Here is a 16,290-nt window from a genome sequence, read left to right as displayed (position 1 = left end):
ATGAGAAGACTTGTACATTGTCTTTTAGTGTGTCTTCGGCTGAAGTTGGAACAGCTGATTAATCGGCTGAAGTTGGAACAGCTGATTAATCGGCTGAAGTTGGAACAGCTGATTAATCGGCTGAAGTTGGAACAGCTGATTAATCGGCTGAAGTTGGAACAGCTGATTAATCGGCTGAAGTTGGAACAGCTGATTAATCGGCTGAAGTTGGAACAGCTGATTAATCGGCTGAAGTTGGAACAGCTGATTAATCGGCTGAAGTTGGAACAGCTGATTAATCGGCTGAAGTTGGAACAGCTGATTAATCGGCTGAAGTTGGAACAGCTGATTAATCGGCTGAAGTTGGAACAGCTGATTAATCGGCTGAAGTTGGAACAGCTGATTAATCGGCTGAAGTTGGAACAGCTGATTAATCGGCTGAAGTTGGAACAGCTGATTAATCGGCTGAAGTTGGAACAGCTGATTAATCGGCTGAAGTTGGAACAGCTGATTAATCGGCTGAAGTTGGAACAGCTGATTAATCGGCTGAAGTTGGAACAGCTGATTAATCGGTCATTCTGTGTTAGTAGATTTGATTAGTTGTGGTTCTCACACGGTACAGTATGGTCCTGCAGTGAAAGGACGGAATTTTCGTCCTTGAGTTACACTAGGTATGGAACTCTCATATACTGTACTGATCTTCCCTTTGTCTTTGATACAGAATATGTTGCACATGTGTGGCTTCCTGTGTGGGCTGATACTTTAATCTGTACATCACATCTCGTGCAACATGGTACATATTTGTAAGTGGACGATGTTTTCTTTTACATCTTTTAGAAAATGTTCATATGAGAGCTCAGAGCCTCGAAATAAGATTGTGAAACTTAGATATAAAAATTGTTGCTGAAGGTGTAAGCACAGTTGGGAATTTAATGAGCTTGTAAATGATTGTCATTACGTCTTTAAATTTTATTTGTAGAAAACTTACTTTAAGATAATTTAGAAACTCACAGAATAATTTCTGGAAAGTTATATTTAGTTCCTGTTATGTAACCTGTGTATACAGGCAGTTACTGTACTTTTTGCTATCCGCACACATTACTACAGCTGCCACAATGGCAGTACTTTCTCCTCCAAAATGTCTCTAGACACACTACTTGTAATATCCCTCAACATTATTTCTGTGATGCTTTTTCCACGTAATGACAATCTGAGTTTGTAACACTGTGTAAGAGGGGCGTTCAGTAAGCAATGCGACACATTTCTTTTCTCAGCCAATGTCAGTTCCAGAAATTCACAATTTGTTGTGGGCATGATGAAACTGTAGGGACCGAAGTAGGAATATTCCGCGGATTTCCGATAAGTGACAGCACTGTACGTAGCCTCCGAGGAGAGACCTGCCGAGTTTTCGGTGCAAAACCAGACCGTCGCGGATATTCGCGAGCGCTGGAGAACATCTACGGAGACCTGGTAGTGGCAGAAAGCACAGGTGCCAATCCTGAGATCCGCCGGTCACGTCGGATGACTGCTCGCTGCTACACCCGCCCACCAGTAGGGGGTGTGCCCTGCTGGCTTCCTCGCCGCCCAACTCAGGACCGTAAAGGGCATCGAAGTGCCGAGTTGTCTCAGCGTTACTAGGCTGATGGTGATGATTTTTCGTCGAAACGTGGGTGCGTCACTTCGAACCAGAAACAAAACTGCAATACGTGGGTGGCGCCATTCCATCTCTTCCGAAGACAAAGTTCGAAGCCACATCCTGGCCCACTAAAGTCACGGTGGCGGTCTTCTGAGACTGTGAAGGTGTTGCTATGTTCGGTTACCTCCATCACTGTGTGAAGGTCATCTCTGAAGTGTGTTGCGCCACCGTGAGGAAGCTGAAGGAACGACTCCAGCGCGTTCGTCGCCACATAAATGGAAATGAACATCTTCTCCGTGGCATCGCAAGACCTCGAACGAGTCTACACACTCGAGACGAGCGTAGAAAACTTCATCGGCACAAACAGATGGAAGCCAGAAGGTGCGAGATCCGGACTGTCGGATGGCTCAGGAAGATCTGTCCACTGAAGATCTGTCCACTGAAGATCTGTCCACTGAAGATCTGTCCACTGAAGATCTGTCCACTGAAGATCTGTCCACTGAAGATCTGTCCACTGAAGATCTGTCCACTGAAGATCTGTCCACTGAAGATCTGTCCACTGAAGATCTGTCCACTGAAGATCTGTCCACTGAAGATCTGTCCACTGAAGATCTGTCCACTGAAGATCTGTCCACTGAAGATCTGTCCACTGAAGATCTGTCCACTGAAGATCTGTCCACTGAAGATCTGTCCACTGAAGATCTGTCCACTGAAGATCTGTCCACTGAAGATCTGTCCACTGAAGATCTGTCCACTGAAGATCTGTCCACTGAAGATCTGTCCACTGAAGATCTGTCCACTGAAGATCTGTCCACTGAAGATCTGTCCACTGAAGATCTGTCCACTGAAGATCTGTCCACTGAAGATCTGTCCACTGAAGATCTGTCCACTGAAGATCTGTCCACTGAAGATCTGTCCACTGAAGATCTGTCCACTGAAGATCTGTCCACTGAAGATCTGTCCACTGAAGATCTGTCCACTGAAGATCTGTCCACTGAAGATCTGTCCACTGAAGATCTGTCCACTGAAGATCTGTCCACTGAAGATCTGTCCACTGAAGATCTGTCCACTGAAGATCTGTCCACTGAAGATCTGTCCACTGAAGATCTGTCCACTGAAGATCTGTCCACTGAAGATCTGTCCACTGAAGATCTGTCCACTGAAGATCTGTCCACTGAAGATCTGTCCACTGAAGATCTGTCTCTGCAACGAGACGTCGACCAGCAGAGCGGAGTGAAGCTGTGGTGTCGCGCGAGCGTGCGAGCCCTACCAGCGAGGTCGTGGCACTGAACGGAAGTTACGTTGAAAAGTAAGGTTTTGTAGGCAGAATCGCAGAGAATAATATGGTGTATTGAAATCCTGAAGGAAACCAACCCGCTTTCAAAAAAAAATTGTTGCATTACTTACTGAACGCCCCTCCCATATTTTAGTATTTCATAGTCCGATTGCAATTTAGTAATGTGAAATATATTATTTTGTGTATTAGGATCAGGTCAAACAACCTGCAGAGTTATTTCATCTGTACTCGGCGTTAAGAAAATACTTCTAATACTAGTATTTATTTTTTAGCTGTGGTGTACCCTGTAGTGACTACAGAGGCCTTTAAATCGTAAATTTCATTGTGTTCTAAAAATTACTGTTCAAACGATTTAGTAAATGTAACAGCACAAGTATCTGGTACCTTGGAGGTATTCAGTTTTGTAATGTTGCATGTAATGCAACAACGTACCCATTGTTGAGTTGTATCATGACCAGAGAATGTTCTTGCAGTATTAGAGAACATGGTATTGCCAACATGTTGCCTCAGCATAAATTTAATACTGTATGATATACATATGACATATCTTTGTTCTGTTTGTCAAATAGTATTTGACCATTTTAAAAAAGTTGTATCTGTCTCGCTGTCTGCTCACTACTAGAGACGTCTGGCATTGTTTCCTCTTCCTTGTCAGGCGTATTCTGTTTCCTTTCCTGTCGGTCTCTCTTGGCCAACTCTTGATTTTTTCGACCCCGACGGTATTAGGTTGCGAGGCCGGAGGGTGTCTTTCATTTTCTTTATTTAATCTTCTCTCTGATGGGGAGGACGACCTCCTCAGGCATTGTAGTAGTAGTAGTAGTATTATTTTGAATCTCCACAATGTATGTGGGGAAACTTTCGGCAATGCTTGTATCTGAACATTGTGAAGACTGTGCTGTTGACGAGCATTATTAAATTTGTCACCGTCAGCCCATCAGCTGGTAGTAAAGGGAGCAACTCAGAAGTGGCTGTGATTCTGAAGGTTTCACCCTGGCTGGCTGCCTGCAATGCTACAGCTCCTAAAATACTGGGTGTATACACGGCAGAGATCCTACCATTACATACTCAGTCACAAGAGTTCTGCATTTGGAACACAACGTGATGCATGGTTGGAGATGTTTCTCTGCAACAAAAGTGAATGTATGGAAGGCTTCTTTCACCGTCCTGCCTAAAGGAAGCGTCCTTGACAGTGGGAACTTACTGCTCTTGGAGATGTCCTCACCAAAAGTAGTGGGGAATATTGGAAACCTATTGCTGCCATTAGTAGAGAGACAATCCTGGAGAGGAGCACGGCACTGAAGTGCCCTTCGTGGCAAGTGAACAATCGCTTGTGACACAAAGCAGGCTGCCGTTGAAAATTCCGGTGACGTTATGCTAGAGGCTGGACATTCCTGACGGACACGAAAGTAAGTTTGGAGGTGCCAGATGTTTTGAGAAGATTGAAGTGAAAATGAGGACAGGGTACTGTGCTGGAGCCAAGTACGACGTATTTCATCCCAAAACAATACCTTCTTAATAAGCAGTCTCCCAGACGCTACTTTAAGAGTCGGGTCTTTCATCCAGACCTCACGGATGTCTGCCCTGAGCCCATCATTTGTATTTTGGTGTCCGCTACTGGGAGAAAGACCATTGTCATTCTGGGCAAATGTTTTGCTAGTCTGCTAATGGGAAGACGACACGAGGTCTAGAGAGCTTCGCCAGATGCCTTCACCTGCACCCTACACGGGCAACGGACGTCAGCTGCCTGCAGGGCAACGAAGTTCCACAAATCTGTCTGGCATCAGAAGCCCTGCTTGCCGAGCAGCCACGTACGTGCCTCACCGTCCCAAAAACGTGTACCTCAGTATTGTAGAAGCCAGGACACCAGCGTATGGAGGGCACTTCACGAATGCCGCAGACTGCAAGTCGTGGATTCTACGTCACGCGTAGACGCTGTAGTTACATCGAGGCGTCCGGACTAGTATTGCGCTGGATGCGATGTTACGCAGAAGCAGTGGCTATCCCCTGTGTCCGGTATGGAAGGAAAGGAGCCGGCTCAGAAGAAATGCGGTGCCAGATGCCAGCCTTAGCCCAGCACCTCAAACGTGCGATTCCCTTCTCAATGTTTCAACACAGCCGGTGAGATCTGGTCGGGTTGGTTGTGTGTGCACAACACATGAAGTAGCTCTGGCCTTCCTTTCACTTTAGATACACTTTACATGGTATTCAACTTTGTTTCTGTTCTGCAGCTTAATTTTTTCTCATTGTAAACTGTAATACGTTCAGCCAAAAAAATTGTTGTATATTTGTGGTTTGAGCATCATTTACCACTTCCGTTTAGCAACAATATGCTGCAGAGAGGCTGTGGATTTCCAACTGACTCACACGATGCATTGTATTTTAAATGAAAATAAATGAAATAGTTACCATCTCAAATAACGGATCTTGTTTGTATGTAATGTGCCAGTTAAATGGTGTGGATAAATGATAGTTATTTGTTGTATTTTAGCTGCCAATTAAGTATGAATATTTTACCGATAACAGACAGGCAGCATATCATGACTTCAGAATCTATCAAAAAAGAAAGATGGTCATTTTGGCCATTTATTTAGTAACAAATACCACACCATTCATGCTCATGGCTCATTTTCAGTGGTGTTAAATAAATTTAATATAAATTAAGAAATCTGTTGTAAAATTGCCGCACCGTGCTGTTACATTTTTTACGTTAATGAGCATTTGGCTTGGTGTGGAAATTTTGCAACGAAATGTGTCCACGCAGTTTGAGATGGAAATTTTAAGGTAGATTAATTATAAGTTTTTTATCGTTAATTTGTGGTTCCAGACATTGCCTCAGCCTGTGATAAAGAGTTTATTTATGTCGCCTCTTTAATACAGTAATTGCTGAAAGATGATTTTATGACTGCAGAGATGCAATAATGCTTTTTATAATGTGGAAATATAGGCACATATTCATAGAAACTCTAAAGCCTAGTTTTCCACTCAATCTTTTTAAATCATTAAAACTGTTTTGGAATCTGGAACTTACCTACAGTATTGCTCTTGCTATTTGTAGCACTGCACTTAAAGTGAATAATGTAAGATGACTAGCCACTCCCAATGCCCAGGGCATGTCGCAATTCCTGTTACAGACTTGTAGGAGTTGTAAAAGGGACTTTGTACGTTTCCAGACATGGGTTCATTAATGAAACTTGGCGGATAAAGTTTGCTCCAGAATCTCTCTGTAATAGGAACTGTGCGACACCCTGGCTTTCTTAGTGACCAGATGGGTGGCACGTGTTGAGGGGAGGCTACTGAGCCTCAGTAAGTGTCCTTCATGTCTAGTTTGCACATCATTCCTCTTGCTACACGTGTTATCAATATTACTACACAAAAAGAAATGGTATATTTTGTGTAGTTTCTTTTTATGATGCTAGTTGGTAAATTGGATACTTTACAAGCTGCTTGTTTGCAGTAAAGTTTATTTTGATGCCAATATAGTGAACCAAGTTTGTGTAAACGCTTTGTAAATTTTTGAAACTTTGTTTTTAAATTAGTTTGTTACCTGGCAGTGAAAATCTGCTTGCACTTAAGCTTTGCTTCCGTCTTACTTTATGGATATAAATTTGCAGTAATTCAAATACATCGTTGTTCTGTAATGTCCATAAGATTGTTTAGATATGTTTGTAGAAATGTTACCCCAGGCAGTAGTTCAGTTATTGACAGTCATATTTCCTTATAAATAGTTTTACAGTCATATTTCCTTATAAATAGTTTTACAGTCATATTTCCTTATAAATAGTTTTACAGTCATATTTCCTTATAAATAGTTTTACAGTCATATTTCCTTATAAATAGTTTTACAGTGACGAAGAATGTGAATGAAACAATTAGTTAATAATACAACAGACTGTTCATAAACATTTTCAGAGTGCTTATGCTGTTACATGTAACGCATGTTACCCTTATTCTGTTAAGACAAACTTTGTTGTTCGCAAGTTACTATAATTGGTGTACATATGATTATCACGATGATGTTGATATTGTTATTATAGTAATATTTCCATGTTCCTGTTCATATGTGAAAATTCAGTACCTTATAGTCCAGCTGCTGTAAATGTGCCAGGAAATTGCCCACTGTTTAGACTCTAACTGCCGTCTATAAGACGGCGTCAAACTTCTGACTGCTTTGCAAATGAGTTAATGCGCTAAATATTTCACTTGCAGCATAATTTCAAACTTTCGCTAAACTTTTTCCTGCTTAAGAGATTGCACTTACAGACTTCTGATAAACTTCACGCACCTTGAGATGCTCGACGAATAAAGTCGCACGCGAGGAGTCGCGCTGCCTCGACAGTTCCCAGCTGTCCACACTAGCAGACATCTGCTCGGTAAGACGTACAATCGTATGTTAAACATTGTGTCTTTTTGCGTTAAAGCAGTCAATAACTACACGAAATATTGAAAACGGAATTTTGATAGTTGCTGGAAGGCATTAATTAGGCAACTTGCAACTGGTACCGGGTTCCCAGATAGTCCCTGGATGTTGAACTCAGTCGCCAGTATCCCTGAGTACAAGTTACCGTGAAGGTCAGTTACCGGAACAGTGTTGGTTTAATGAGTGCCGATGTCATTCGTTCTTCTGAAAGTGAACTCCGTGCCTACAAAGTTAGTTTCACGATACTGTCCGACTGTATAGTGACTTTTTTAACAGTCTTGAGTTAATGTCAGGGCATCTCCATCTGTTCTCTTGCCTGTTTTTACTAGACTAGAAATTTCTCAGTCAGATGAATGCATGTCCCTCTATGCACGTTTCTTTACTTCTGATTTTTGGGTACATGAATGTTGATTGTGCACACGGTTATTGGGTGATCAGAAATCAGTAACTCAGTCTATTAATTAATGGCTAATGACAAAGCAGTTCCCTGTTGCGGAAGGTCCTTCAATCTCCTACAGCGCATCTTTACTTACACATGCCTTTTTTCTGATAATGCGCGCTGCAATACGGCAGACAAAGTATGCAGTGTGTCTGTTAACTGTTGTAGTTGAGTATCAACTCGATTCTCAAGATCGGCAGTGTGGCTGAGGTGGTCTGTTGCGTTTGTCCGATTTTGTTAGTGGGTACAGGTCTCTGAACACGTTCGTGTGGACTCCGACAATCCAAACTCGACAAATACAGTCAAAGGGGGTGGTGGGTTCCATAAGACGTGGGGTAGTTACTACCGTAAGTTGTTCCTCCGTGATTTAATTGGGGGATGGTACTGTGAGCTGCAGTAGGTTTGATTTAGCGGTTTGCTCCCATAGGTTGGTTGCGCCGCAAAGTTCTCCCCCCCCCCCCCCCCGCCACCAGTCAGTCTTCTGACTGGTGTGATGCGGCCTGACACGAATTCCTCTGAATTCCTCTCCTGTGCCAAACTCATCTCAAAGTAGCACTTGCAACCTAACTCCTCTATTTGCTGCATGTATTCCAATCTCTTCCTCTACAGTCCTTGCCCTCTACAGCTCTCTCCAGTACCATGGAAGTCATTCCCTCATGTCTTAGCAGATGTCCTGTCATCCTGTCCCTTCTCCTTACCAGTGTTTCCCACATATTCCTTTCCTCTCCGATTCTGCGTAGAACCTCCTCATTCCTTACCTTATCAGTCCACCTTATTTTCAACATTCGTCTATAGCACCACATCTCAAATGCTTCGATTCTCTTCTGTCCCGGTTTTCGCACATTCCACGTTTCACTTCCACACAATGCTGTACATTCTCAGAAATTTCTTCCTCAAATTAAGGCCGATGTTTGATATTAGTGGACTTCTCTTGGCCAGGAATGCCCTTTTGCCATTGCTACTCTTTTGATGTCCTCCTTGCTCCGTCCTGTGCCTAGGTAGCAGAACTCCTTAACTTCATTTACTTCGCGACCAGCAGTCGTGATATTAAGTTCCTCGCTGTTCTCAGTTCTACTGCTTCTCATTTCCTTAGCCTTTCTACGATTTACTCTCTGTCCATACTCTGTACTCACAACACTGTTCATTTAGCAGATCATGTAATTCTTCACTTTCACTCAGGATAGCAATGTCATCAGCGAATCGTATCATTGATATCCTTTCACCTTGAATTTTAATTCCACTTCTGGACCTTTCTTTTATTTCCATAATTCCTTCCTCGATGTACAGATTGAGCAGTAGGGGCCCTTTTAATATGAGCACTTCGTTCTTGGCCGTCCACTCTTATTATTCCCTCTTGGCTATTGTACATGACAAGTTTCTCCCTATAGCCTACCCCTATTTTTCTCAGAATTCCGAACATCTTGCACCATTTTACATTGTCGAACGACTTTTTCTAGGTCGACAAATCCTTTTTCTTTAGTCTTGTTAGCATTATTAACCGCAACGTCAGAATTACCTCTCCCGTGCCTTTTACAGGAAAAGCCAAACTGATCGTCATCTAGCGCATCCTCAATTTTCTTTTCCTTTCTTTTGTATATTATTCTTGTCAGCAACTTGGATGCAGGAGCTGTTAAGCAGATTGTGCCGTAAATCTCGCACTTGTCAGCTTTTACCGTCTTCGGAATTGTGTGGATGATGCTTTTCCGGAAGTCAGATGGTATGTCGCTAGACTCGTACATTCAACGTACCAACGTGAATAGTCGTTTTGCTGCTACTTACCCCAACGATTTTAGCAATTCTGATGGAATGTTATCTATACCTTCTGACTTACTTGATGTTAAGTCCTTCAAAGCTCTTTTAAATTCTAATACGGGGGTCCCCTATCCCTTCTAAATCGGCTCCTGTTTCTTCTTCTATCACGTCGAACAAATTTTCTCCCCCATAGAGGCTTTCAATGTATTCTTTCCACCTATCCGCTCTCTCGTCTGCATTTAACAGTGGAATTCCCGTTGCACTCAATGTTACCACCCTTGCTTTTAATGTCACGAAAGGTTGTTTTGACTTCCCTGTCGCAAGGCAGTGGAAGTTTGAGTACTGCTACATGTTTGCACGCTTCCATTCTTTAATTATTCCTCTTTATCATTGGGACTGCCTTATTTTCAATTGTAAAGGTACTGAAACTGCTGGTGTATTTCTCTACAATATTTCTAAATATTTTAGATGTGGCTATTTAGAGTTATTGCTGTAGTCATATTCATTTTCCGTGTTGGGTTAAACGTACTAAGCGTACCGGTGGAAAGCTGTTTCATATTCTCTCACAGTGGAACACAACGGAGTTTTGTAACAGGACGCTCTCGACTTTACAATCCTAAACAAAAATTCGGTCGCGGTGAATGTCTGTACACCACGACAGAACAACCCACAGAAGCCGCAGCCTTGCTGGCGGATGTGGTCTGCCCGACTCGTGGAGCACTTGATTGCAGCTCATCGCTGTTTCCACCTTTTAATAGAACTGTCGAATCATCAGCAAACAGAATACCTTTCCGTGCTTCTACACTTAGGTCCAGTGTGTTGAGCTGCTTTGCACTTTGATCACAATTACGTGCTCCACTGTTTGCTGATGACGCAGAGTACATCTACATTTATACTCCGCAAGCCACCCAACGGTGTGTGGCGGAGGACACTTTGTGTCACTGTCATTGCCTTCCTTTCCTGTTCCAGTCGCGTATGGTTCGCGGGAAAAACGACTGCCGGAAAGCCTCCGTGCGCGCTCGAATCTCTCCAATTTTACATTCGTGATCGTGTCTGTAGGGGGAAGCAATATATTAGATACCTCATCCAGAAAAGCACCCTCTCGAAACCTACACCGCGATTCAGAGCGTCTCTCTTGCAGAGTCTGGTACTCGAGTTTGCTAAACATCTCCGTAACGCTGTCACGCTCACCAAATAACCCTGTGACGAAACGCACCACTCTTCTTTGGATCTTCTTCTGTCAACCCGACCTGGTACGGATCCCACAGTGATGAGCAATACTCAGGTATAGGTCGAACGAGTAAGCCACCTCCTTTGTTGGACTATATTTTCTAAGGACTCTTCCAATGAATCTCAACCTGGCACCAACAATTCTATATGATCATTCCACTTCAGATCATCCCGTAGGCATACTCCCAGACATTTTACAGAAAAACTGCTACCAGTGTTTGTCCCGCTATCATATAATCATACAAGAAAAGATCCTTCTATGTAGTAACAATACATTACATTTGTCTATGTTAAGGGTCAGTTGCCAATCCCTGCACCAAGTGCCTATCCGCTGCAGATCTTCCTGCATTTCGCTGCAATTTGCTAATGCTGCAACTTCTCTGTATACTACAGCATCATACGCGAAAAGCCGCATGGAACTTCCGACACTATCTACTAGGATGGAATATATATATATATATATATATATATATATATATATATATTTGAAAATCAATGGTCCCATTACACTACCCTTTGGCACGCCAGAGGTTACTTTAACGTCTGTAGACGTCTCTCCATTGATAACAACATGCTCTGTTCTGTTTGCTAAAAAGTCTTCAATCCGGCCACACAGCTGGCCTGATATTCCGTAGGCTCTTACTTTGTTAATCAGGACACAGTGCGGAACTGTATCGAACGTCTTCCGGAAGTCCAGGAAAATGGCATCTACCTGGGAGCCTGTATCTAATATTTACTGGGTCTCATGAACAACTAAAGCGAGTTGGGTCTCTCACGATCGCTGTTTCCGGAATCCATGTTGATTCCTACATAGTAGATTCTGGGTTTCCAAAAACATGATACTCGAGCAGAAAACATGTTCTAAAATTCTACAACAGATCGACGTCGGAGATATAGGCGTATAGTTTTACGCATTTGCTGGAAGACCCTTCTTGAAAACTGGAACTACCTGTGCTCTTTTCCAATCATTTGGAAGCTTCTGTTCCTCTAGAGACTTGCGGTACACGGCTGTTAGAAGGGGGGGGGGGGGGCGGCAAGTTCTTTCGCGTGCTCTGTGTAGAATCGATCTGGTATCCCGTCAGGTCCAGTGGACTTTCCTCCGAGTCATTTCAGTTGCTTTTCTATTCCTTGGACATTTACTTCGATGTCAGCCATGTTTTCGTTTGTACGAGGATTTAGAGAAGGAACTGCAGTGCGGTCTTCCTCTGTGAAACAGCTTTGGAAGGGACTCCATGAGGATACAGGTTGACTCTGCATTTTTTCTACGTGTAGAGCAAGCTGCCATTCGTGATACCAAATACAGATTCAGTGTAAGTTAATGCAGATGAGTAAGAGACACAAGCCAGTAACGTTGCAGTAACATATCAGTACTGTGATGCTCGACACAATCTACATGCACACGAGTAATCCGCAGTTCAAAACGAAGTGCGATGCAGAGGGTTCATGGACCCAGCTTCGCGCTCTCTCTTCCGTTCCACTCGCGAACAGCGCGCGGGGCTCGCGAACACTTGAGTCGCGTCGTGCGAGCTCTGGGTGCCACACTCCAGTAGAAGACTGGTGACAAACGCCTTTTCCGATGCTGTGAGATCTTCTGATGAGACTTTGGTTTTAACGATCGCCACGCCAGTTCGCGTATCACATCCGTGAAAGTGTCTCCCCTACTTGGCGATAATACAGAACGAGCGGCCCTTCTTCCAACTTACTGTTGTCCTCCGTCACTCCTATCTGATGCGCATCCCACACCTGGGGGACAAGCTTCTTGTGTACACTCTTCTCTTGTAGAAGCCGTGGCTCTCTCCAAGTGTTCTGTCGAAAATCGCAGTCGTCGGTTTGGTTTCCTCACAACATTCTGTATGATCGTTCCAGTTTTATTATGCCGTAGTTGTAATTTCTAGCTATTAATCTGAATTGACAGCCTTTACGTCGACGCATTGTGAATCCGAAATTTAGCGGATATCTTCTCGTTCACATGTGGATGCTCTCAGTTCTCCTTATTGGTAGACAGTCGCCACTCTTGATACAGATATCTTCTCTAAACCATTTTGCAATTCGTTTTTGATCAACTGACGACTTTACACGACGGTGAATGACTGAATCGTCGGCAGACAGTATAGGACTGCTCAGATTGTCCCCTAAATCGTTTGTGTAGATCAGGAACAGCAGAGGGTCTATAACGCTCCCTTGGAGATCACTGGATATTACTTCTGTTTTACTAGATGACTTTCCGTAGATTATTAAGATCTCTGACCTCTCTGACAGGAAATTGACTCCAGCGAACAACTAAGACGATAATACATAGTTATGCAATTTTATTACAAGTCGCGTCTGAGGAAGTGTGTCGAAAGCCTCGAAATCTAAAAACGTGGAATCAGTTTGAGGTCCCCCTGTAGATAGCACTACTTTGCGGAACTAAAGGGCTAGTTGTGTTGCGCTGTTTCACGACAAAGATGTCTGAACCGGTGTTGACTGTGCGTCAGCAAGTAGCTTTCCTCTAGATAATTGATGTACGAACACAGTTTGTTCCAAAATCATGCTGCAAATCTGCGTTAGTGATATAGTAATTCGCTCAGTTACAGACCCGTGTCTCTTGGGTATTGGTGTGACTTGTGCAGCTTCAGTCTTTAGGTGTGGATCTTTGTCAGCGAAAGGTTGTATGTGATTGCTAAATATAGAGTTACTGTATCAGCGTATTTTGAAACGAACCTCAATGGTATACAATCTGAACTGCCCCCCTGCGGGTCCGGGGATTAGAATAGGCCCGCGGTATTCCTGCCTGTCGTAAGAGGCGACTAAAAGGAGTCCATCCCCCTCACGGGGGTAGTTCGCGCCTGCGTCCGGAGACGGACGGTTCCACGACCTATCATCGTGGTCCTTTTGGTTTTTTCACTTCTCGTTTCTTCCTTCCTTTTGTTGGTTCCTTTCTTTGCTCTTCTCCACCTCACTGTCTTCCTTACTCTTTCCCTTGCCTTCTCCTTGCCTTCTCATTGCCTTTTTCTCCTTGCCTTCTCATTGCCTTTTTCTCCTTGCCTTCTCATTGCCTTCTTCTCCTTGCCTTCTTATTGCCTTCTTCCCCTTGCTTTCTCATTGCCTTCTTCTCCTTGCCTTCTCTGGTCTCCGCCTCGGCGTTTGAGACAGTCTGTCCTCTTTCTCCCTCTCTCTCTTCTTTTTCCTCTTCTTCCTTCCTCCCTGTGCGTGTCTGAAGGCCGACCCACGCGTTCGCACGCGTAGCCGGTGACGGGGTAACGCGTAAGTCCCCGCCCTGGGTAGACATGTAAGGCACGCGCGTACCCCCTGGTAAAGGCCAGGCCCGGGGAGGGGTGATTGCCTGAGCTGATACCTTCTGACCATGCCGATTGGTCCCTCCGTCTGTTTCTCGGGAGGTGTGACCTGAGGTGTAAACATTCACCTAAGGCGGGAATGCCCTCTGAGAGGGTCCCCACAAGGAAGGAGCGCGCCATCGGAGACGCTGGCAATCATGGGGGATTCCTCCGCAATGGATTCTACTCCATCTCTTTCGACTTCGACCCAAAAACGGAAACGTGACCAGCCAACAGTGACAAAAGTACTACCGCCTGCCCCACAGTTCCTCGTAGTATCTCGAACTGAGGACGGAAAGGATTTTTCCTCTGTCAACCCTTTCGTTATTCAGAAGGGCGTAGATGCCATAGCCGGATCTGTCAAATCCTGTACCAGGTTGCGTAACGGCACCTTATTACTGGAAACTGAGAATGCCTTTCAGGCACAAAAACTGCTTCGGGCCACCCTCCTGTACACGTTCCCTGTCCGGGTGGAGGCCCACCGAACTTTGAATTCGTCTCGTGGTGTGGTCTATACTGACTCCCTCGACGGATTGACTGACGAGGAGCTTCAATCATTCCTCGCTGAGCAGGGCGTGACGGCTGTCCATAGGGTCATGAAAAAGGTCAACAATGACCTTGTACCGACCCGGACAATTTTCTTGACCTTCGATAGTGTTAAGCTGCCATCGCGCATCAAGGCGGGCTACGAGGTTATTTCTGTTCGCCCCTATATCCCGACACCTACGCGCTGCTACCAGTGTCAGCGTTTCAATCACACTCGACAGTCTTGTTCCAATGCGGCTAAATGTGTCACCTGTGGCAGGGATGCCCATGAGGGTGACTGTCCACCTCCGTCTCCTCGTTGTGTGAACTGTCAGGGTGACCATGCAGCATCCTCCCGCGACTGTCCTGTCTATAAGGAAGAACGCTGTATCCAGGAAATTCGGGTCAAAGAGAAAGTGTCCACCTCGGCTGCTCGCAAGCTATTGGCTAGTAGGAAGCCCACGCTGCTCCCAGCGGGGAAATACAGTACTGTCCTCGCCTCTCCTCGGACTACCCGGGAGGTAGCAACCCAGACATGCGATCTGACCTTCAGCACCACGGTCGTCCGTTCGGCCAGTGCTAAGATCGCGCGGTCGACGTCTCCTCTTCCTCCCATCACCCCACAGACACGAGCACCTTCTTCAGCTTCTGCTAAAACGAAGACACCGAAGTCAGATGCACGGGCCTTCAAGAAGGAACCATCCCGTGCAGACTTCCTCCGTACCTCGACCTCACAGCCTTCGACCGGTACTTCCACTACACGTCCTTCCAAAAAGGCGCATAGGAAGCACAGTTCTCCTTCCCCGCCACGGCGCATTTCTTCTCTTGCGCCACCCAGCGGCTGCCGCCCCAGGCCGTCATCCGTTTCGCCTGGCCGCACCGCTGGTCGCCGTACATCTGGCCGTTCACTGGCGGAGGAAGCTCCCCCTCCCGGCCATCCTCCCGAGATGGCCGATGACCCTATAGACCCAATGGACGATGACTGTCCGCCTACTGATAGCGGCGGCAGTGCTCGCTCGAAGCCAGGCCCTAAGCGGCCTTCGAGGTGACCACTTCTCTCATCTTTCTTTTCTTACGATGGCACTTATTCACTGGAATATTCGCAGCATTCGCTCCAACCGAGAGGACTTGAAGTTGCTGCTCCGCTTGCACCGTCCGCTTGTCGTAGCCCTCCAGGAAACGAAGCTACGCCCATGCGATCAAATTGCCTTGGCACACTACACCTCTGTGCGTTTTGACCTACCCCCTGTGGTAGGTATCCCAGCTCATGGAGGGGTTATGTTGCTGGTCCGGGATGATATTTACTACGATCCCATCACGTTGCACACCGGCCTGCAGGCAGTTGCCATCCGCATTACTCTCCCCACTTTTACGTTTTCCTTTTGTACCGTTTACACTCCATCGTCATCTGCCGTTACCAGGGCAGACGTGATGCAACTTATTGCTCAGCTACCTGCACCATTTTTGTTAACTGGAGACTTCAATGCCCACCATCCCCTTTGGGGCTCTCCAGCATCCTGCCCGAGGGGCTCCTTGTTAGCAGACCTTTTCAACCAGCTCGATCTTGTCTGCCTCAATACTGGCGCCCCTACTTTTCTTTCGGACACATCTCACACCTATTCCCATTTAGACCTCTCTATATGTACTCCCCAACTTGCACGCCGGTTTGAGTGGTATGCACTTTCTGATACATATTCG

At 45.2% G+C, this 16,290-nt stretch overlaps 1 protein-coding gene across 1 annotated transcript in view; it reads left to right on the top strand.

Annotated features, from left to right (window-relative positions):
* Positions 1–16,290, top strand: part of LOC126428021 (uncharacterized) — a 121,018-nt gene continuing 104,728 nt past the window's right edge. Inside the window, exons 1-2 of the mRNA XM_050089901.1 lie at positions 1–561; positions 2,027–2,848. Coding sequence (XP_049945858.1) covers positions 1–561; positions 2,027–2,848 — 1,383 coding nt within the window. The remainder of the gene's footprint in view (positions 562–2,026; positions 2,849–16,290) is intronic.

This window comes from Schistocerca serialis, chromosome 12 (assembly GCF_023864345.2).
Source record: "Schistocerca serialis cubense isolate TAMUIC-IGC-003099 chromosome 12, iqSchSeri2.2, whole genome shotgun sequence".
NCBI lineage: Eukaryota > Metazoa > Arthropoda > Insecta > Orthoptera > Acrididae > Schistocerca > Schistocerca serialis.
Note: the sequence above shows the minus strand (reverse complement) of the source record. Positions and strands in the feature narration are given on the sequence as shown.